The following is a 21,745-nucleotide window of genomic DNA, read 5'->3' as shown; positions in this document are numbered from 1 at the left end:
AATGTACGCGTTCCTTTGCGCTTTTACTTCTCGGAGCAATTATTAAATTACGATCACTAACCGAATCGTGTTATCGAAACCTCCGATCCGACGGGGACGTCCGAACTCATCGCCACGGTGAACGAAACTTCCGGAACACCGTATTTGGCAACGTGCATACTGCCAAGATCAGATCGGAAATGCTTAAAATGTAACTTCGACATCGGAATTCGTTGGGACTCCATCAGGCTGCTCGTCGACGCTAATTACATTGGAGTTCGGCTGTAACGATTCGACAAAATAAAATACGCGTGCACACTCCACGTTGGAACACCACGATCGCGTCGACGTCGTATATTACACCTTATCGTCTACTTAACGGCTAACTGACTAGCAAATGGAGAATCGAAGGACTCTGGACGCCCGGTCGATCGTCCACCCTTCGAAGGTTTTCCTTAGCGTAGAGAAGAATTAAGAAAAATTGATAAAACGAGCACCAGAGTTGACGAGTAGTTCTAAAGAGGTTTCGACCGGTCCTGGTTGCGACCAAAAGCGTACGGATCAGGCTGCGCGGAATATTAACGAACCCAATTCAAGTTCTCGAGTCGATCCTCTCCAGCCCGCGCGGTTTAATCCACTCTCGCGACAATCACGGGAAGCTTGTTGGGAAGAAAACCGTGATTGCCGTTTTCCCCGGCGAACGAGCTCGCGAGTTTTCATCTTACTCCTACTCCAGCCCGCTGCCGAGGGAGCACCGAATCGTCTAATGTTCCGCGTCTCGGAAGGATTTTCACTTTCCATGAATTCTAAAGAACTGGTTCGAGGCCGTTCAATTTTCTTCCCTGTTAAACATTGAAGCGCGGAACCGATTTCTTCGCCTCGTTTTCATCCACCGTCCCTTCTATGCATTCCCGAGAAGCGTTCCGCTGGTTCCATCGTCGATCCTAAGATCTTCCAATCTTGTCCGCGTCGCATCGAGACACCAAGGGTCCAGAATTCCGTGAGAACGGTTTTCCCTTTGGCTCTCCCGTTCAGCTCGGGCGATCTAATGAATTTTCGAGCGGATTCGATATCCCCGTCGATGATTCCGTCGATGCGTAAAGAGACCTTCGGCTTCGAATCCACTCGATTCCCTAAAGGATCTTAAAAGTGTCCCCAGGATTGCTTTAGGGGAATGCACACGAAGAACGTTCGATGATCCACGGGTACGCTTCTTCCCGCGCTCCAGTCGGGAATCCACCTCTGGAAGATACTCTCAACGCGAACCTTCTTCAAAACTCTAGGAACGTTCCAAGCTCTCGTTTGGGCTTGCAGCTTTCTAGCGAGACGAGATACGCATCGTCGATCTAGGAATTATTCCGTTTAGAGCCTTTCCAGGGAGTTCAGCTCCTCGCTGATGAGCTCCGCCTCGGCGTCCTTCTCGAGGACCTCTTTTCCATCGAGCAGCTGCTCCTGGCCATCGGATTCGTTCACCAGGACGCTCTCCTCGCCGGTTCCTTGGGCGTCTTCCGGCGCGAGGAAGAGGTTCGTTCGTCCGTTGCACTTCCTGTGATAATCGGGATTCTCGGGGGCTGGTCTGTGACAGGAATCGCAAACGGTGTCGGCCTTGGTGGTGCAAGGGTGCGCCTCGTAAAGTCCAGGGCCGCATCTCGAGCAGATCCAGCAGGGATGGGTGCTGTGATGGGGGCTGTAGGTACCCGGTGAACATTTCCCGCACTCGGTGTCACGGCCACGAACGCAACGGTTCACCACGCCCCAGCCTGGACCGCATCTGCTGCAATGAGTGCCGCCTTTTTGATGCCTGATGCGAGGCATGGCTTCGCTTACCTGGAACAAACGGCAGATGCGCGAGGTTAGAGGTGTTAGGATAGAGGCGAGTTTGCCTCCGGTTAAACTTTTACGATTCAAGTTTCGATAACGTGTTACGATCGACAGAAAGGTTGGTCACAACCTTCACTGTCCTCGTGAATGTTAACTTCTCTTTTTAAAGACATACTTCTTCTAAGGTTTTGAAAAAATATATTTGGTACTTATTTTTGCTACGAGTTTTACACGATTTTGTAAACGAAGGGGTTTACTCTTTTAAAAAAAATTTTAAATCGTAAAAACGGAATTTTTCACTAAATAGTTACTTAATTTCATAGATTTTCTCGTTCGCAATACTTCTCCATACGAGACTATATTTGTTCATTTTTTTTTCTATAGCTTAAAAATTAAGAAGCAAAGATCCAATAGAAGCACAAAAAAAATATTTTCATAATAATGTTTGCTCCTCGTCGAATCAGAAACAAGCCCCACCGAGTCTCACCTTTGTTCGATCGATTCCCTTCGTGTATTTTATCGTGTGTATTGCTAATAAAAAAAGGAGCGCGATACAGTGTATCATCGCTCGATCGATAAACTTGGGAAAAGTGCGAAAAAAAAATCGATCGAAATGAGTCTCGACGGCTTGTTCGCTTTAATGTTTCGCATCGTGTGCAATTGCCTTCAGAAAACACGACCACCGCCAATAACTTTCAAAGTGTCCCGGAAAACACTTCGCAAAGAGGACACGACCGTTACGACGACAAAATGAAATCAACTCTCGATCGAATTGTCACTTTACATAGTAATTTCGTATTAAACGTCACGACGGGACTCGGAGCCATTTTCTTCTAAGTTTATTGTGTAGCATCGAGGAACAGGTGCCGAAGAATATAGCCACCTGACTGCGGGCACACCTTGCGCCTTTCTTTCGTCGAGCATCGGACCACGATCGAGATACAGCACAAAACGCTCCCAGCCGAGATGCAAATTAGAATTTTCTTGCAGCTTCGAGTCGCTTTATTATACACTGTTTCGACTTTTTGCCATCGATCGAATAAACTCAACGACTGACGAAACGAACAATCGAATTCGAACGACTACTTTCATTGAAAAGATTCTCCCGCTAAACGAAGAAAGGGAATCACGAATAAGTTTCCACCCTAATGGATCGATATCCAGTTTAAACGTTAATAATTGCATCGATGTTAAACGACATCGATTATTCGAAGAAGCAGCCACCGAAAATTAACGAAAGGTGGTGTTTCACGGATGTCGCTGACGTCCATGATATCGATCGATCATGATTATTTTCGCAACGTCGAGAGTCAAGAGTGCTGTAACAATGTATTCGATTGTTGTGAGAAATTTTCTCGACGGCAATCGATGATTCGCGAAAATTGTATTTATAAATTATACGTTTCTGATCGAACGCGTGTTCTCCGTCCATGGAACGTTCGTTTTCGGTCCAATATTCGGGAAGACGTTCGTCGGGTTTCGTTCGCCCTTTTCGCGAACGTTCGAAGGTACGAAAATCGTTACTGCCAATGAAAAGGACGATAGGGTCCAGGGAAACAGTTTCGTCGCAGCTGGCAGCAGCCGGCTGCTGGCACGCGCCAACGGTCACCGAGGCATCAGGTGCATCATTGCACCGGGCCCCGTTCGTGAAACCCTGGGGATCTTTTTCTTCTTTTTAGTCGCTTTCGTTTTCTCCTCTCAACTAGCATCGACCATTCGACTCTGACTCGATAGCGTCCTTTCAAATCGGACAATCCTGCTAAGGAGTTAGAATCTCTCCGAACATTGCCATCCATCGACCCTCGTGATCTAACGGAGTAATAGCCCGATCGAAGATCTCAGATTTAACAAAAATTCGTACACGAATAAAGTACTAGAAAGAAATTCGTGTCCCTAAAAGAAAATTAGTATCGAACCTTAGTGGACGAGATACGTGTTTAGTCACATATCTGTGATATAGTTAAATATCTTGCAAACTAGTGAAAATAGAAAAGAGTGTTCCATGTAAAAAGAACGTAGAGGTAATAACTACTGTACTTGATGGACATTAACGTACACTGGATAGTAAAAGAAACGAAGCACCGTTATAATTCGCAACGCAGTAACTCGACTCTACGTTGAATGCGCGAGAGGTTCAATTTCCCCAAAAAAAAAAGAAGCGGCATTACGCACAGTGCAATGAGCCCAAATAGACAGAACGCGTACAAGTACGTGCGCGATCGGAGCGTAATACGCCGAGACGTGCAACGTGTACGCGGCAATGTAGCCAAGAGTGTCATCTTATCGTTCGCGTAACACGAGCCACGCACCTCACGTAAGGATGCACCCTGTCAATTTGCGGGTGAGACGAGTCCGGTGAAAAGGGTTAATAATAGCGATCCCCCGTTATTCGATGGACAAATTATCTGACCGTACTCGTCACGCGTACGACATATGCCGCTCCCTTAATAACGAAACCCAAAGGTCGAGCCGAAGGGAGTCAGTTGGCCTCGCGATCACCGCTTTTTATTTCGCTTTTCCTTCGTAACGATGAAACCCGAGCAACGCGATAAACCCGGTCACGCGTCGCGAACAGGAACTGGTTCCTGTAAATACAAAGATCGTGTAGTTTTCGAACAAACTGTTGCTACGAATCGATCGAATTTTCGTTGTTCAAGGGTGACTGTTGTCTACAAACCGAGCGGATTTCAAACGTGTATAGTTTCATCGCGTGGAAATAGTCTTGAACTTCAACGCGGTGACGGAAAGTAGAGAAACGACTATTCGGTCGGTCTCGACTAAGTTCGTTGTTAACGATGTTTCCACGTTTGAGTTTTGGGTCGTTTCGAGATAATAAAGAAAAGAATAGTAGTTGAAGAACAAGACAACGAAGGTGATACGTTCTTGGAAGAAAAAGTGAGAACTAAAGGTCGTAACGTCGAGCGAACAGGACGATTAGAAATTTAATAAAGTGGTTAAGAAATTGCGTAAAGCGCCATTCGCGTACTGTCGCGTTCGCTTCTTGGAATTTTTCATTTGCAAATTGTTGGGATTCGAGACTCTCTTCTAACGAACGGTGAGGGTTGTACCGACCGATCGAAGCAGAAACCGAAAACGTTGCTCCAATTAGAACACTCGATTTACCAAAAGAACCAGTGTGTCACGCGTGAAGCAACGATGAAAGTATTTGCAGAGCGTTGATCTTTGAAAATTTAAGTTCGTGTATTTGTTTCACAGTTTTCGCCGCGCTTAGGCGCAAACTGAAGCTCAGAAATCACGAGATAAATCCGAGATCGGGATGACACAGTTACGTAAGATTAACCTATCGCTGAGAGAATATTCAGTAGATCGTTGGATGCCCAATTAAAGCCGATAATTTGTCCCCAGCGGTTGTTCTCCAAAAGAATTATTCATCGCCGCGCACACGTTCTATTTCGGTTAGATGCTTACAGAGACTGACACGCTTATCCAACAACCAAAGGATAGAATCACCTTCGGCTCTATTCAAAACCTAGCGCCAGTGTGCTCGGTTCAAATTTGAAATTCATGAAGTTGATTTAGTTTTCAATCTCTATCGCAACGCGATTAAGTCTTCGCGTCTTTTGTCAGGATTTTACAAGATAATCTCTTCCAAGTTGCTCTGCATTTAAACGCGACGTTTAGTTGTTCGTTCGCGCACGATAACTTCGAGATCGGATTCAGAGGTAAATTATGCGATTACTTTCCTCTATACGCGCAATAAGAATGCAATAATAATAATTCCACGATAACCACTCTGCGCAAAAATGACAAGTAAGGACAATTCGAGACGGTCCTCTTAGAGATTCAACAAATCGAAGGAAGAATAGAGCAAAATCGTTAAAAATCACTCGCGATAATCTACTTAACAGAAACTGTACGAATTTCATTCCCGACGAAAACTTCCGTATCCGTATTTCGCGTATCGATAATGGACGGTCCCGATTTTCGAAAATTACGCGAGGCGGCACCGTATCGCGCTTAAGTACATATAATAACAATAATGATTTCGAGGCAAGCGCTCTGCTCTGTCATTTTCGGTCCATAAACTTGTAACGCTCTAACACACCACCGCGACCGCTACGAATAAGGGTAGAGTCGGTCCAAGACACGTGTCTTGAAAGAAAGAACCGAAGCAATACGTTTGTACATTCGGTGCAGAACTCCGCGCGATACCTATCGCAACGATCGCGTCGAAGTCTGGCAAAACGATCGAGCGAAGAATTTCGCGGGAAGCTTCGAGAGCAACTGTTTCCGTGGAAGCGTTTCGCCTCGCGGGAGGATAAATTACGCTTTCGGCGTGAAATTACCTCGCCGAAGGAGCCGTGCAATGACTGGGAAGCGAAAGAGAGCTGAAAAATAATTTTCTCGGGCACGGTAAAATCCTCGAAGCGTACCCGGTGAGGAACCGTCGTTCAAGTGGGTTCTTAACTTTAATCAATGACAAAAGGGTTCTCGCGCACCGGTACCGAGGAAATTACGTCCTCGGATTAGCCGGCTGTAATCCACGAATAGACGAGTCGCGCCGTTTGGAAACGGTCCTTAACAATTTCCGATCGTTTTCCTGTGCAACCGCGGCCCTCCGTCGTCGTAAAACGTCGCACGGGCACCGATGTGAAACGTGAGACCGATGAGTCCAAGGTATTTACGACGCGTCCGTAACGACGTGGCTCGAGTGACCAGGTTTCGAATACACTGAACGAAAATGGGGTAAGACGATACTACGATATCGAGGACAGAAAGGGAGGGAAATATTTGTCGTTATTGAACGAGTGCTCGCTATGGACTTGCCTCGAATAGGATATTTCCTTTTCGGAGAGAGACCGTCTCTTCGGGATCTCTGGTGTCGCTGCATAACAAAATAGTCGACTAATGGTAAATCGATGGTCCGAGTTTAATATTCGAGTAATCGAGTACACGCTGTCCGTGTCTACCCTCTCGACTAACGTCTACAGTGGTTAGCTTTCCAAAAGTGTCCACGATTTTCGTACCGTCTTCGTAAATACCATCGTGTGCCCTCTTTTCGAAACGAGGTTCGCCGAATACGAAACATATGGATTCTTTATTCGGCCCTTCGTACCCGTTCTCCTTTCTACCTCTTCGATCATCGTCTCCTCGTTCGTCCAACCTCTCGTATAGCTTCGCTAATGGCCGTTCCATCTGTTTTGTTATGTGCGTTAATTTTCAAGCTAGGTTCAAAAACCAGCCTGCTGCTGCACCACGCCTTTACGCAGTTGTGCAATTATGTCTTTGTTACGACACGTAGGCTTTCTTCTAATTTGCGTAACAAAGACATCGAAGTAACGATCATTCGTACGGCGAGGCTCGCGAAACGTTGTAGGATAATATTCGCGGTATTAACAATTGTTGCAACATTGAACGGTTTCGAGACCACATTTCTGTTTGTTCTTTCATCGAACTCTGGGAACGTTGACTGCAATTATACGTGTCGAAAGATGTAATAGGTCGTTCGATGAAACTTATCGAGCAACCTGGTACTATATTTTTATCGAACGACAAAACTTATCGAACAACCCAAGATATAATACCATGAGGAAAAAAACTATGGCCTTGTAATCTCGTGGAAGCTCGTGTGTGCAAATAAATAAATTTGTCCACTTTAGCTTTAGAAACATCGGGAAAAGAAAATAGAAAGAGAATGATGTACAAGCGTTCGTAGATCCGCAACAACAATGACGGAAGTAACGGCGCTCATAGTGACGCGTATGAATAGGACTTCCGGCACGGCGGACAAAGCGGAAGTAGTAATTGCGGTGGCTTTTGTGTCCCCTCCCTTATTTTTTTCCACGCCGGTATGCTGTCGTCGCGCCGATAAATTCCGATCGAAAATCATTCCTTCCTGGTGGCCGAATAGCTCGCTATAGAAATTTCTCTCTTTTAATTTCCTCTCCTGTCGGCTCACCCCTCCGGCTCTTGCACAATTTTTACTTTCGATCGATTTACGACAACGAACCGCTCTTTTTGCAACGGAAAGCCAATTTGTCAGTTTACAAAAAAAAAAACCGGACGAGAAACATTGAAACCACGATGAAGGAATTTGCGAGAAATATTGGGTCGGTCGGAAAGTCGTTTCGTTTTCCAAAACGGAGAATATACAATTTAATAAAATGTTTATACGCTCTAAAAAAAATCGTGTTTCATTTTCACCGAAAAAACGAAACCTGATAAAATTACTATATACGTATGCAGTACTTGGAGAATTGGGTTTAGTAAAATTTCTTTGTTCCAACGATACTGAATTATCGTCGATAATATTCCACAATCGACGATACGATTATTATTCCAGAGATGCAACCGTAGTCATTTAGCGGTAGCGAGAATAATAATAATACATCTCTCGCTGTAAATGTTCCTGCAGGTAAAAATATACCTCCTGCCCCGAAAGAATTCTTCTTATTTCGTATTTCACCTCGTACCGTATCGCGCTCAATTATAAGCCGTTTAGGGTGGAGAGGCCTATTAAAAATATCTCGCGCGTGTCCCGCGACGTTTATCGAGGAGTCCGGTGTCACGAACGGAGAAATTTACATTCGGAGTCCACCGGGAGGATCTCCATCGTCTGGCCGCGTCCGCGGAAAAATGAACGAATCGGAGCCACGGGACAGAGGGAGCTGGGCACATCGGTTTCCAGCGCAATTTCAATTCCCCTCGCAACAGGGAGCTTTGTCTCGCGAAAGTAAAATTAAACGCTCCCGTTCTCGGAAGATGTTACGGGGCCGGAAGCAGGATATCCCCGAAGAAGCGCGCAACAGCAAAACTCGGTCTCACAGCCTGGAACGTAGGTTGGCTGTAGGTTGGTCGGCGCGTAGGTCGAGCCCAGGGTCGGCGAGGATCGCGAAAACCGTCGAGACTGGCGGAACTGCCGACTCCCGGTTCCCATGGCATGCTAATGAGCCTCGTAAAGCACGAAATACCCCAGTGAACTGAATAACTCGCTGACAACGTCTAAGCCAGCCGGCGAACGCGAACGCTCGTTCTACGAGGACCTTTTTCTCCTCGCTTCGGTTGTTATCGATGCTTTCTCCTTCGCTTTACGATCAACCCGTTCTGGATCATCGTCGTACAGGTGTTACGGAACGGGACTCTTGTTTATAGTAAGGTTTCGCGTATCGGTTGCAATTTTACTCATTTTTCTTCTTATCCTACCCATCGTTACCCAGTGATTTGTTTCTCGATTCTTGTAAGTAACGAGAACAAAGTCAAGAACGAGGAGAAAAAGCGCTGGGAACTTTTCTACTCTATTATTCTTTTTATCAAAGAGAACCCCGAAGCTTTGCGGTCGAAAGTTTCGAATACGCTGTAAACATCGGCCGAGCGTATTTGTTGCTCGGATTCGCAACCAGGAGTCATCGGTACTATTGTTTGTGTTTCTTCAACTCGAACGATCCCCTTCGTCCCATTGTGTCCCATTCGTTGTCCTTTTTGGGACGCTCGGTTCCAGTTCGAACAGTTCGGATAAAAAATCTCTAACCGTGCCTCGCGTATCGATAACCGGCTGTATCGATTTTCGAAGTCGTACTTTTGTATTTATTTTCGACGATGTTCAAATATAGTCGAGTGGCTGGAGAGAACGAATAAGAGGTGACAAGAAAGTTTCTTTTAAAGTAACCTCCTTCCTTCCTCCTACAATTCTCAAAGTAACGTGTATTTTTAACGCGAAAGCTCTTTTGTTCTTTTTACATCTCGTAGCTGACATTAACGAGTACTCGACCGTGCACAGAGTGTCATAATTCCGAGATTTAAAATCAAACATCAAATTTGCATCGAGTTTGTAAGCTTTACCGATGGAAGATGAACTACTCTCCGTACGAATGTAGATTTCATCTTGTATACCACTCTGTACATATACTTTCTCGTTGCACGGCACGGTACAGACGTTATTATCATAATTATGCGAGGAATGTTCCCAATCGTGTTTATCGGTGTACTGCAATCACTGTAAATCTTGCTACCTTGTACCGAAGTAATCTATCGGTGTATTCGTAAATGTTTAGCGATACGTTGCTCAAAGCAACAAGGAAAGAATTAACATTAAATACCTACCGTTCCAGAAGATACGGCAGACAGAGTAATTAAAGCTTGTAGCGCTATCAACGAAGTAATTGAAAGAGATCGTAATCCGTTCTTGGTCCTCTTTGACGCCGTGGAACAGCGTTTCGAATACTTGAATCGAATAAAAACTACACCGAAATTAATAACGAGCTCAATTACCTTCAACGTTTCAACGCGCGTGCTAAAAGTTTCTCACGTTTTTCAAATTTAAAATCGGTTCCAAGTAACAATTCGTACACGATCGAATGCAAAGTAGCGGCTGCGCGTAATGTATTATAAAAGGACTTTGTAAACTTTCGAACGAAACGGTTCGCAAACTATATATTTACTCATCGACCGAGAACGAGACGATACAAGTGTTCCAGATCCGATACGGCAGTGTGCATATCAAATGCGTGTGCATAGGTTTTGTACAACCGACTGCGAGTATACCATGTACAAGTGAAGAAATACCTTGACAAATTTTTCTTCGCTACTATTGTACCGCTAAAAAAAAAGAGAAATATGAATCGAAAAACCGAATAATAAAATCCCTGTGAAACTTGAATAGCTTCCCACCCCCCACCCCCCTTCTGTCTACCCCGTCTCTTTGCTTTTGTATTCTATTTACATCTGTATCTTTCTACCTAGCCATTCGTTCTGCTCCATCTTTTGATCTTTTACTCTCTTTTTCGCTCACTGTTTTATTCCGTTTCCGCGTGGCTCCTTTTGTTCCCCGTTCACCCCTACCCCCCTGTTCTGTTGTTCCACTCGGTTTACCCTTTTCTCCGTCTCTTCGGTCTGTCCCATCAGCGGTTCGCTACCGACCCCCGCCACCATCTTCTTTTTCCACCTTTCCAGCTCCGTTTCGCGGGCTTTCGTTAATTTCACCAGTCTCGCTTCAACCCCCTCGGCCCCTCGCCGCGTTATCTTTACTGTACGTCGACCTTTCGGCCTGAATCCTAATGCATATATGCATGCATCGCGCGCGCGAACGCAAAATAAAGGGTCCCTCTCGCTCTTCCTGTTCGCTTTTTCCGCCGCGTTCCCTTTCCTCCTTCCGATTGTCGTTACCGTGGCGGCATGTGAACCGATTTTATCTATCGACGATAATTTTTGCTCGCGCCAACTGCTCGCGAATAATTAGCCAACTGGAATCGGTCGAAAGCTCGAGGCAAGGATCGTCTACTGTTGGAACATCTACCGCGAAGTTTATCACGGGGTGACTTTGTTTTTCGACTGTATTTCTTTGCATCTGGCTTATCGTTAAGCGCATCGAAAATAAAAAATGTTCCTTCTTGTATAGAGTGGTCTTGAAAGTTGGAAATTTCAGGAACAAGTAGTAGTCACCGAAAGAAAGAAACAAGTCTGAATAAATATGGTGTCCAAATACCATTAATTTCGAAGTTACGAGACGTTTTTATCGGTAAAGTACGAATTGTTATTTAAAGAATGTAGTAAGCAAAGCGAGGAATAACAACACGCACCAACAATTCTTTCGTTACTGTTGCCGAATGACATCGGTTATTTACAACTACGTGTTTACTTTTCCGGATTCAACGACTTACGCGATAAGTGGTAGTTAGACACGCGATATAGTCTTTTATCCCGTCATAGTGTCGTAATTGTTTATTCGGACTATTTTGTTCGTTTCGACGAGCAATACCCGTTTCTAAAATTTGCCACGGAAATAACAATCGATAAAATTTTCTATTAAAATTAATACAGAACGTGTCCTTTATCTTTCTTATAAATACTATAATTTAATCCGAGTAGGAAGTAAATTCTATTTTCTTTTCCTTATTTGAAACTTTTACCCGGATCTTTGTTAGAATGGAATAATTACGAAATAATTGCGAAATCTCATTTTCTGTACAAATTAAAACACAGTACAATAAGGAAAGGAGATTCTCCCGCGACGGGATTTGAATCGCAACGGGGGGTGATTACGAAGCTGCAACCATAGTAATCAAACCCGCTGCTCGAATAAAAGGAATAGCAGGGCATAGACTAACGCGTAAAAAATATCAACGTACTCTGACCAGTATTTCGAAATAGATTTGCGTTGACACTTTCGTTTACGAAACTTGTCACTCCGTCGAATTTGGTAATACAAAATTAGCAGATCGCGTTTTAATATTGTTTCGTCGGTTTCGAAACAGATGTATCCTCGTATTATTACTTTCACAATTCTTTACGAAACGCGCAATAATTTTCGCGAACAACTACCCCTTTTATCATTTAAAACAGCGAAGAGTGTCAAGACGGCTAGGTTTACTCTGTGCATTTCTCGTTGGCTTAAATTCGGTTCGAACGGGGCTAACCACCCTGACGGATCCATAAAACAAACAACAAGCAATCCGTAGAGGCGTCGCGTCGTATTCCTGATTGTGTAAATAAACAGAGGCACGAGAACGAATGGAAAAACACATACTGTCGCGAATGCGAATTTCTGCATTCCTCCGCAACCCACTCCTCCCCGACAACACGGGTAAATGGGTCGCCTTTCACAAGAACGTTTCTTGAACGGATTTCGCGCGGCTTTCGAGGACCCATCGAATATTTAGCGATTTTAGCCAAGCGTGTGCACAAAGCTCGGCCGTTCGTTGAAATGTTGCGCGTGCACGATGTAGAATCGATTACTCGCGGAAAAGCGGAAAATTTAAAAGCGTGCTCCGCGTAAAACGGGCCGCGCTTCCGCCGCGGAAAGCTCGGGTGCACGCGGAAATGAAAGTATTCGACTACTGGAAAGTTCCAAGCGCTCCGGGCGTGGTACGAGTTCCCGAGGCTTGTGCAGAAACAAAAAAAAAGAAAAAAGAAAAAAAAAGCGAGAGAGAGATCCGCGAATCGTGGGAAATTTTTACAATGCTCACAGAGAACTCGGAAACGTGCGCGCGCGCCTCTGGACCAGTTTGGTTTTCGAGTGGAGTTTCAAACGTGTTTGTTTTACCAGTTTTTTAGATTCTTTCGACTGCAAATTTTTTTCATTATCTCCGAATGTCCCTCAATTAACTCGGTAGATAATTAACGATCTTTACCTTCTTTGGAACTCGTCCCAGTTTCTAAAATTGTTCTTTGCCAATGTTAAACGTTATTTTTAGTTTATGAACAAGATACTTCTTTTGTAAGATTACGAATTAAGTGTAACGCTTGTTCTTTTATAAGGTCGAATTTTATCTTGGATGTTCGAGTATTACTTGCAACGAATGTAAAACGAACATTTTTGTATTTTAAGAAATTCGATTCAAAAATACTTTAAATAATGTTCTCGTTCAAAGTAAATATTTACATGTATAAGATTCGATGAAATACCACCAGGTTTCTACATTAATAATTAATGTATCTATTTGTGTAATCATTTATAACGACACGTAGAATTTGAATAACACAGGTTGGAGCACAGTTCTTGTGTAATTTATTACCGTTGGATGCATTTCAACCGTGAAATTGATTCCATCGAACGTATTCCATAGATTTATATTAAGGCTATACGATATCGTCGCTCACTCGGTCATGAAATATTTTGCAAATAATTTTCAAATCGAAATAAACGGATAGCAGAACACTACTCGGAATTCTGCTACTATATTTAAGAATGGTTCACGACCTGCACTCGGGTTGCGAGCAGATTCAGCACTTAGCTGAAAACACTGCGCGTTTTAATCGGTGCACTCTACTGCATTTGTGCAATGACGCGTGGACCTGCACAAGTACCGTCCGATTTAAGAAGAACGCTCGATAACGTTGCGTTTCGCTTGCCTAGCGCAATGTTCGCTTCGAAATTATTAGACGTAAAAAATTGTTTTTCAACTTTGTGGAGAACGAACCATGGTATTGTCAATTGGAAAATAAACTGTGCTTTACGAAATCGTGATCTGATCTCTCTTACGTCAGGTTTTAAGCGTAGTTTTTAAATCTCGAGAATTGTTTCGTTTTTTTAAAATATAAAATAATCTCGTTTCGCGTTAAAAAATTTTGAAATATCAAGAAAACGTAATTTCCAAAATATTGTACACTTCGTCCACGTACAATTTATCGAGTCACCGGTTATTGCTAACCGCTGTTATTATTTTGCTTTTCGCTCTGTTAATTGCCACCGCGGTGACCGATACTATTTCACGACGATTTAAATCGTTGAAATAAAAATGTTCAAAATGGAAATAAAGTTAACGAAACCGAATTAAACTTTGTTCTCCTCCGCGCAGCGGTTTCGACGTTTCGACACTCTGCTAAATTGCTATTCGTGCACTATATTGCATTCATACAACATCGGGCTCGTCATTGTACCTACTTTTACTTCCACCCTGCTGCGCGATTACAAACGCCGTGCGCAAAAATACAGATTATTTGTCCTACATTGTACTCCACAGCAATTCTATCTTTACATCGAAGAGATAGCGTTTTAATAACAACAGAGTGCTATTATCGATATTTCTTCCGTTTACATATTCAGCACCCCGTAGACCCGATAAATCTACTTTGCAAACGTCACAGTTCATTCCGATATGCAGGCATACTTGCAGAAATACTTCGTCTCCATCGTTCATTTCATCAGTCGCATTTATTGACACGACTATATCCCACAGATAATATACAAACAAATTTTAATCAATTACGAACAAATTCGTTCGTACCTCGTAAAAACTCACGCTAAAAGACTACTGCTAAAACCCTACGATACTCTTCGTAAAAATGTCTTTCCTGATGATTCGATTCGTATTTCGTCGTTCGATATTTCTCGAGAATGAAATGCAACGAAGGCAACGGGAAACATCGCGAGGAAGTCTCGCAAGGAGATCGAAGTTCTTCTTAAACTTCGGGCAAGGTTTTCCAGCTCGCGGCGAGTCGGTTTATCGGTCGCACCCTGTTGCATTTATGCAACGGTTCGTGCTCAAAGGGTTGGAGGTTTGCGCACGTGTACCTAGAGGAGGAGTAGCTGGACGGAATAGGTCAGCCCGTAGCCGGGCGACGATACAACGAAGCCAGAATGCGGTGTCACGGCACAGTGAACTTTTCCCTCGTGGGTTTTGACTGTTGCGCGAGGAGGTGGACGAGGCTCGGCTGGCCCCGGTTACGAGCAGGAAGGCCCAACTCGCTTCACCTCGAGGGTGAAACGAATCGACGCAGCTGCGCCGGCAACTCTGATAATTATCTTCGCTCGCTACCACCCTATTGTTCCACGGACCGCCTCCCTATCGAGCGTATATTCTGTCCTGGCCGGTCTGCTCCCTTTTGCGGGCCCTGAGGCCCCGACTCCGTTCGATTCGATTCGACTCGACGAACCTCCTACGCAGCTGCGGTTCGAGAGACTATCGGAAACGAGGGAGGCGGGAGAGCCTCGAGACAGAAAGAGAGACTGTTGCACCACGCGACTCGAGAGCGTACAGCCTGTTGCGATTCTCTTCTACCGGCCAATTCAGAGAAATATGGCGGATGTGCGTACACACGGAGCGCAACTCGATACGTGGGATCCACTTCGGGATTGAGCACTCCCAACGTACCGCGTAACCGGCAATCCTCGGACCTGTTGAGCGATACAGCGGGCCCCATTTGCGGTAAACTTAATCCTTCCAATCCGAATTCGAATACGTTCGATAACACTTATCGAACAGTACTACATTGAACAGTACTGTACGTACGATAAGTGTTATCGAACAGTACCGTACAATCTATCACGTGTACCTTCACGATCAACTACGACAATTCCACAAGTTTCGATTCCCACTACTAATTGCGATCTACGATATCGTTAACTACATAGTTAGTAAAAAGTTACGCGTCCGGTTGATCTTTCGACTCAGCTGGCTCCGAGGACAAAAGCTGGTCGAAGTAATAAACGAAAGTGCGGCGAAGAATAAATGTGAACCGGATACGAAATTAGAGAAAAGGAAGAACGAAAGAGTGAATGGAACCTCGGGGAAAATCGATAGCAAAAGGAAAACGTCGGGGAGAACAACAGCGGAAGGCACGGAGGAGATTGTCGTTGAAAAGAGGCGCAAAAGAGCTGGAAGTGCCGAGAGTCGAAAGGATCAGCGTCGGTGGAAAGTCTGAACGCACGACGAGGAGTCGTGGGAGCTGACAAAAGGCTAGGCTAGTTCCCGAGAAAGCTCGTTTCCTTCGTGTGTCGGTAGCTATTCCCGCGCGTGCTAACAGAGTGCGAAATACTGTCACTGGCCACTTGCACGCGAACCATGGGAGGAGTCCTATACGGTGAAGGAAGATCGACGATCGAATAATAGCCGGAAAACATTTTAAACTGTCCCCCACCGGCAGAACTTGTATACTCTCTTCGATTAATACTTACGCGTTCGACAGGGGGATACAAACTTTTCGTTAAATGTTTCCTGCCCCGCGATAACTGCAACGATAAACCAAACTTTTCATTGGTGGTATATCTTTGCTCTCCGATGCCACGGTGCGCGATAATTCTTGTTAAAAGTTTTTTAATAAAAATTTCGCGGAAATACACCGGTCGCGGAAATTCTCGACGAATTTACATTCGTATCTGGGTCGGGGAAATTGAAGGTCACACGTTTGGTTCATTACCGCGTATCTCACTCGGTCGGGGAATAAAATGTTGAAGAAGAACCGTATGGTCGCGAACCAATGGTCTTTCCGCAACAAAATGATTCACGTTACGACCAATTGAATTATGCAGAGCGACTTCTGCGAGCAAAGCCCAGACTCCCGTTCCGTCTTTCTTTATTAATCGAGACGAGTCACAAAAAGTCCCTTGCTATTTTAAAGTACCCAGCTCGCAGAAATTGTACAGACTCGAAAAGAATACGATTCAAAGATAATAGTTTCTTTGCGGATGGAAGAGGAGAGGAGTTTGATTTTTGTGTTATACTTTTCGAGATATTCGGTTAATAATTTACTAGAATTATAATCTTCGAGAACTACAATCTCTTACTTTCACAATTCACCGTTTTATCGAATTCTCTCTTCGTTGTTCGGTGCAAAAAATAAAGTTAATTTCCGAATCTCGTTTTCGCCTCTTCCGATTACCACCGCTACATCACCATCACCTTGAAGCCGTTCAACCTTTACGAGCAACACCGTTACTTGAAATATCAAATACACGAAAATGAATCGAAACTCTGTTTACGCACGAATTGCTGGTTAATTCGCAAGAAACGGTATTTATAATTCCCACTGTTAGACGCTCGCAAGAGAAAGGAGAATCGAGACGCGTGGCGTCCTATTCCGCGCGAGACGTTGCAATTTTCTTCTGTGCAAGTACGCGGCTATTAAGGGAATTAGAAAAACTCCGCGAGTGTCACGTCGCAGTTCAGGAGACTCGTTGTTTCGTTTCTGTCACGTCGCTTCCGCTCGTTTAAGAAATGACAAAAAATTCGTGCCTGCCCTTTACGGTGTAACCTTTCGTTCTTTTTTTAGAGAAATGTCAAGGAAAACGAGATCGTGAGCTACGAAACTGTAGCACCAACCACCGGCGTTTTTCCAACGACTGTGGGTATTTTTCAAAGTTGTCACTGTTATTGGACATTTTCTCGGTTGCTCGAAAATATAATTCGATCGTTCGAAACTTTACGCTTTAATAGGGACAATAAAGCGTTAACGTTGTAATCGGTTCAAGGTCAGGGTTATGGTATCGGAAAAGGCATCGAGACGCATTGGTGTTCCGTTTATAAATTTCTCGATCTCGTCTCATTAAGGTTAATTGTGCTAATCGAATTAGTATCGGATTAACTTCAACTTCGATCCAAGTTATATAATTTTCCGTTTGCCGTTTTACGCGTGTGAGTTAACCCACACGCTCGGAGCACCATTGATCCAACAGGGTGCTATTGCCTATACCGGGTCATGCTGGGTACAAGAAGCCAGAAAACAGTGTAAAATAAACATCGTGTGTCCGAGTCGGGTAACTGTCTTTGTCGAGTCTCGATGAACGAAATCGATCCCCGAGGTACAAGGATTTTTTTACGAAAATTCTGAACACCGACATTTTTTTCAACAAAGGTTGTCTGCACACCGAAGCTAGCGTTTGGCGACATACGCGGTTTACCCTCTTTTAAAAAGTCTCGAAGCAAAGTGTAGCGTGCCTTTATTGTGTGTATAAACGCGGGTCTTTAATTTACCACGAACCTGCCTTTATTAAAAATTGTACTCACTATTTTACTTACACGCGAAAAGTACGTTAATAATTTTGTAATCGATCTAGGAAAAATACTTGCCAATCAATACCCACCGATAAGCTGTGTATTACTTTTGTTAAGCCCTGGAACCTTGATTTGCCTTACTATCATCGTTTCGATATTCAAAAATTCTAAGCTTCGAAACGTGTCCAATCCCAAGGTTTTCGGATAAGAGATTCTACACTATAACTCGTCCAGAGTATCGTCCGAATAGTATGCAACGCTCGATGGAAAATTAAATTGAATTTTGTTTGTTTCGACAAAACACACAAACGATCGTTTGCATTAGGAACAGGGTTTAGCGCATATATATAAGTTAAACGTTTCGATCGAATCGTCTTCGATGACACGGTTGATTTTTGGACTACACGATTCTACGAACAATTGACAATTTAATATCGAGCTCTCTTTCTCCTTAGAGAATCGAAGTATCTGCACTCGTAGTCAGACCTGGAGGATTTTATCTCGAAAAGCTTTCGAGACTTTTCAAACTTTCCAAGATTTTCAGCCACGAAGGTACGCCATACGTTACGGTTACGAGACTTCCGAAGTCTGTGAAGGTATCTCGAAAAGGTTCGAAACCCACGGGCTCGAGATCAGTCCTCAATGGAAGGAAAGCTGCTGAACGTCGCAGTGTGTTCTCTCTAGATTAACGACTCCATGGATCGATTCTGTATAAATATTTACCGCCGGTCGGGCGTAATTGTTAAGAATTATCGTTTCCTCCGCTGTATTCAAGATCGTAGTGTATTCCTTACGCAATTCATCCTGTTTCGATCGTGAATTGTGTCCCGCTGCGCGCACACGATGTTCCTGCGTACCCGCGTCAACGATGAAATAATGTTTCGAATGGAAATAATGAAATGGTTTAAGAATACTGCTTTGTGTGATAAATGCCGCGACGCTCGAAACCTTGTCACGGGCAAGCTCGGTTTCATTAATCCCGTTGCTTTATAAAACGAACAACACGAAAGCGAAATTTTTTACATTCTTATCTAACGAAGATCTCCAAGTATCGTTTAGGTACCAAACGTTTCTTCGCGAATGCACAAACACAGTTGTGCAATATTTTCTCGTATTATTCGTGCATCGACCCAAGTTATCCGGAGACCCGTGTACACCGGGGATAAATCAGAATTAAGAGCTAATTCAGTTTCGCGGGACGAATACGTTCGATGGAGATTTACTCGCTCCTTCTCCGTAATTCTTTGTTTTTTCAACGTATACAGAGATTATCCGTGTAGACGATTTTGCTTATCCTTTCGTATCGTGTTTGCAACGATCGTAGACGAGTTGTAGCAACGAACGAAAGATTTACACCGCTTAGGAATATTAATTCTTAATTCAGATTCCGAGTATAGTAATCGGAAATCGCGAAACGACATCGAGAAAGTTCAATCTGAGACAGAAAATGGATGAAGAGCTAAAAAAAAAGACAGATAACTCCGATAAATCTTCCATCGAAAGAAATCAGAAGCAATTAACCGAGTATCTCCGATACGGTTAAGAATAAGGCAGTCGTACGAGAATCTAGACTATGGTTGAAAATGTTTCTCGAGATACCAAATCGTGGAACATACTCGTACATTTGCAATCCTTTCGACGTTAAACTTTGGATTAGACCTTCAATTACGGAGTGCAATATTTCTACGATTAAAAACTAAATTTAACCGTTGAATATCCATAGTTAAGTAATCGCTAATAAATTCCTTGCAGCGTGAAAAAAGTTACCCAATTCTCTCGCCACAAATTCGCACCTGTCCTAACTTCTCGCTATGCCTCACATATCGCGACTATCGAGGAATGTACGACCGAAAGCGGACAAATAATTGAAAAAAAAATATTATCCCTCCGTGTAAGAAAAATTTTCTGACGATTAAAAAAGAAGCGACGAACGATCAAAAAGCGTTAAACGTTCACCTACCTCGATGAGAGCAGCGAGCAAGCATACGCCAAATGCGACGACGATTAATCCTCGTCCAGGAAGCATTTTCTTCGGCGTCTTCTTTTGTCTTCGTTTTCTCGATATCTTCTCGTCGTAGCTGGGATCGAGCGGTGTTGCTTCAGCTCTTACAGCGTCCCACGCGATTCCTTCGAGTTGCACATCGATCACCGAACGAATCAGCTCGGGCATTCTGCTCGGTATCCGAACGGGATACGAGAGTCCGCTTAAAATCCGATTTCCACGGTGCACGACCCGACCACGCGATTCTCTCGATCGCCAGACGATACGATTCACCGCGCTCGACGACCGACGATCGATTCTTGCGATCGAATTCGTAACGCGCGATGGGATCGGTTCGCACCGATTACTATCCAAACAGAACGTTCGAACTTATCGAGGGTTTTTTCGATTATTACGACGGTGTTGCTTCCAAGGATCGTCACGGAACAGAGATCCTGCTTGGAAGGAGGCTGAACGTGAATTGAGGGAACAGCGACAGTGCAGCTGTTATTGTTGAACACGCGCTCGGTCACGTGGCTTACCCCCACCACCTCCGCGCACCGACACCGAGGAGTCACTTTTGTGGTTCAACGAAGAGGGATGTTACTTACGATTTTCGAGACGGTCGATGACCCCTGCGATCCAAATTCAATTCTCCACCCGCGTTTCTGTGTTAAGTAATCCCGCTTTCCTCGGTTCATCTCGATCCAACGTTTCGTACAACCTTATCGAACACTTGGTGGCGATCCGTTCGAAACGTTTCACGATTTCGTGATCGTCGACGAGGGTATCAACGATCTTATCCGACACTTCGTTGATAATGTTTATTAATTCGAAAACCTAACTTCGGAGAGCTGCTCGAACCTAGAACCAAATAACACACAGAGTAGAAAGAGTCAAGAATAACGAATCACGAGTTTTGAAAATATTTGTCACTATTGTTACCATTATCGTTACGTGTTTATCGTTATCGATGCACTTGGCGCGTAAGGTTGATTCGGTCGGGGTTTGATCGGATAAAAATATTTTACGCGAAGTGTTCGATCTCATCGCTACTTTCTTTGAATGCTGCCGAACTCCAGCATTCGAGGCATCGACCAAGGCGGTAAGAGGGGCCTTCGAAAGGGCAACTGGTGGGAGGTCTGCCAAGTCGATTCTTTCGTTGACTCCACCGTAATCGCGTCTAAGGCAACGTTCGCTGAATAAGGGCCATGCCACACGAACGTCGACATCAACAATGAACAGATCCCAGTCTATCAGTTGCTTTGCTATTGTTCCTTCGATCGGTATCGCTGGCATTGCACAGTGGACCAGGACTTGTTCGTAACGCGACGAAAACGATTTACCAATTTCGGTGATAATTACACATAGAGAAATATGTGATGAATAATTTCTTTCTCCATACGTTGACGTTATACCAGCGATGACGGCATAGAAAAATATGAAACGGAGAAATTAAATCCAATCGCTATCGCTAGAAATACCATCGTGATTGATACACAAGTAAGGCTAATTATCAATATTCGAAACACCAGTAGAGAATTTTTTTATCGAAATTGATCGGTAGATATATCTCCGCGTGTAATTATCGCTGAAATTGGTTAACTACTTCCGTCACTCTCCAAATAAAAACAGCTCCGACGAAGCTCGCGTAACACGACCCTAGAATCTTCGATTACTCTCGAATTCGTCGGCAACGTGGTACGCGTACTCGTTAAATGTGACCTTCTCGATTTCCGAGATCGTCGTCGATCGAAAATGTTCACCGTGTCCACGGATCCGCGGTTTTCTTTAC

At 44.1% G+C, this 21,745-nt stretch overlaps 1 protein-coding gene across 1 annotated transcript; it reads right to left on the bottom strand.

Annotated features, from left to right (window-relative positions):
• Positions 1–1,320: 1,320 nt before the first annotated feature.
• LOC143152774 (uncharacterized) lies at positions 1,321–20,312 on the bottom strand. Its single transcript, XM_076323256.1, has 2 exons — positions 19,930–20,312; positions 1,321–1,806 (listed from the first exon to the last, which is right to left on the bottom strand). Exons 1-2 carry the CDS (start codon positions 20,137–20,139, stop codon positions 1,342–1,344), a joined length of 675 nt encoding a protein of 224 aa, XP_076179371.1. The 5' UTR covers positions 20,140–20,312; the 3' UTR covers positions 1,321–1,341.
• Positions 20,313–21,745: the final 1,433 nt, after the last annotated feature.

Source organism: Ptiloglossa arizonensis, chromosome 11, assembly GCF_051014685.1.
Source record: "Ptiloglossa arizonensis isolate GNS036 chromosome 11, iyPtiAriz1_principal, whole genome shotgun sequence".
Classification (NCBI taxonomy): Eukaryota; Metazoa; Arthropoda; class Insecta; order Hymenoptera; family Colletidae; genus Ptiloglossa; species Ptiloglossa arizonensis.
The sequence above is the reverse complement of the archived record's forward strand: the minus strand, read 5'-3'. Positions and strand labels throughout refer to the sequence as shown.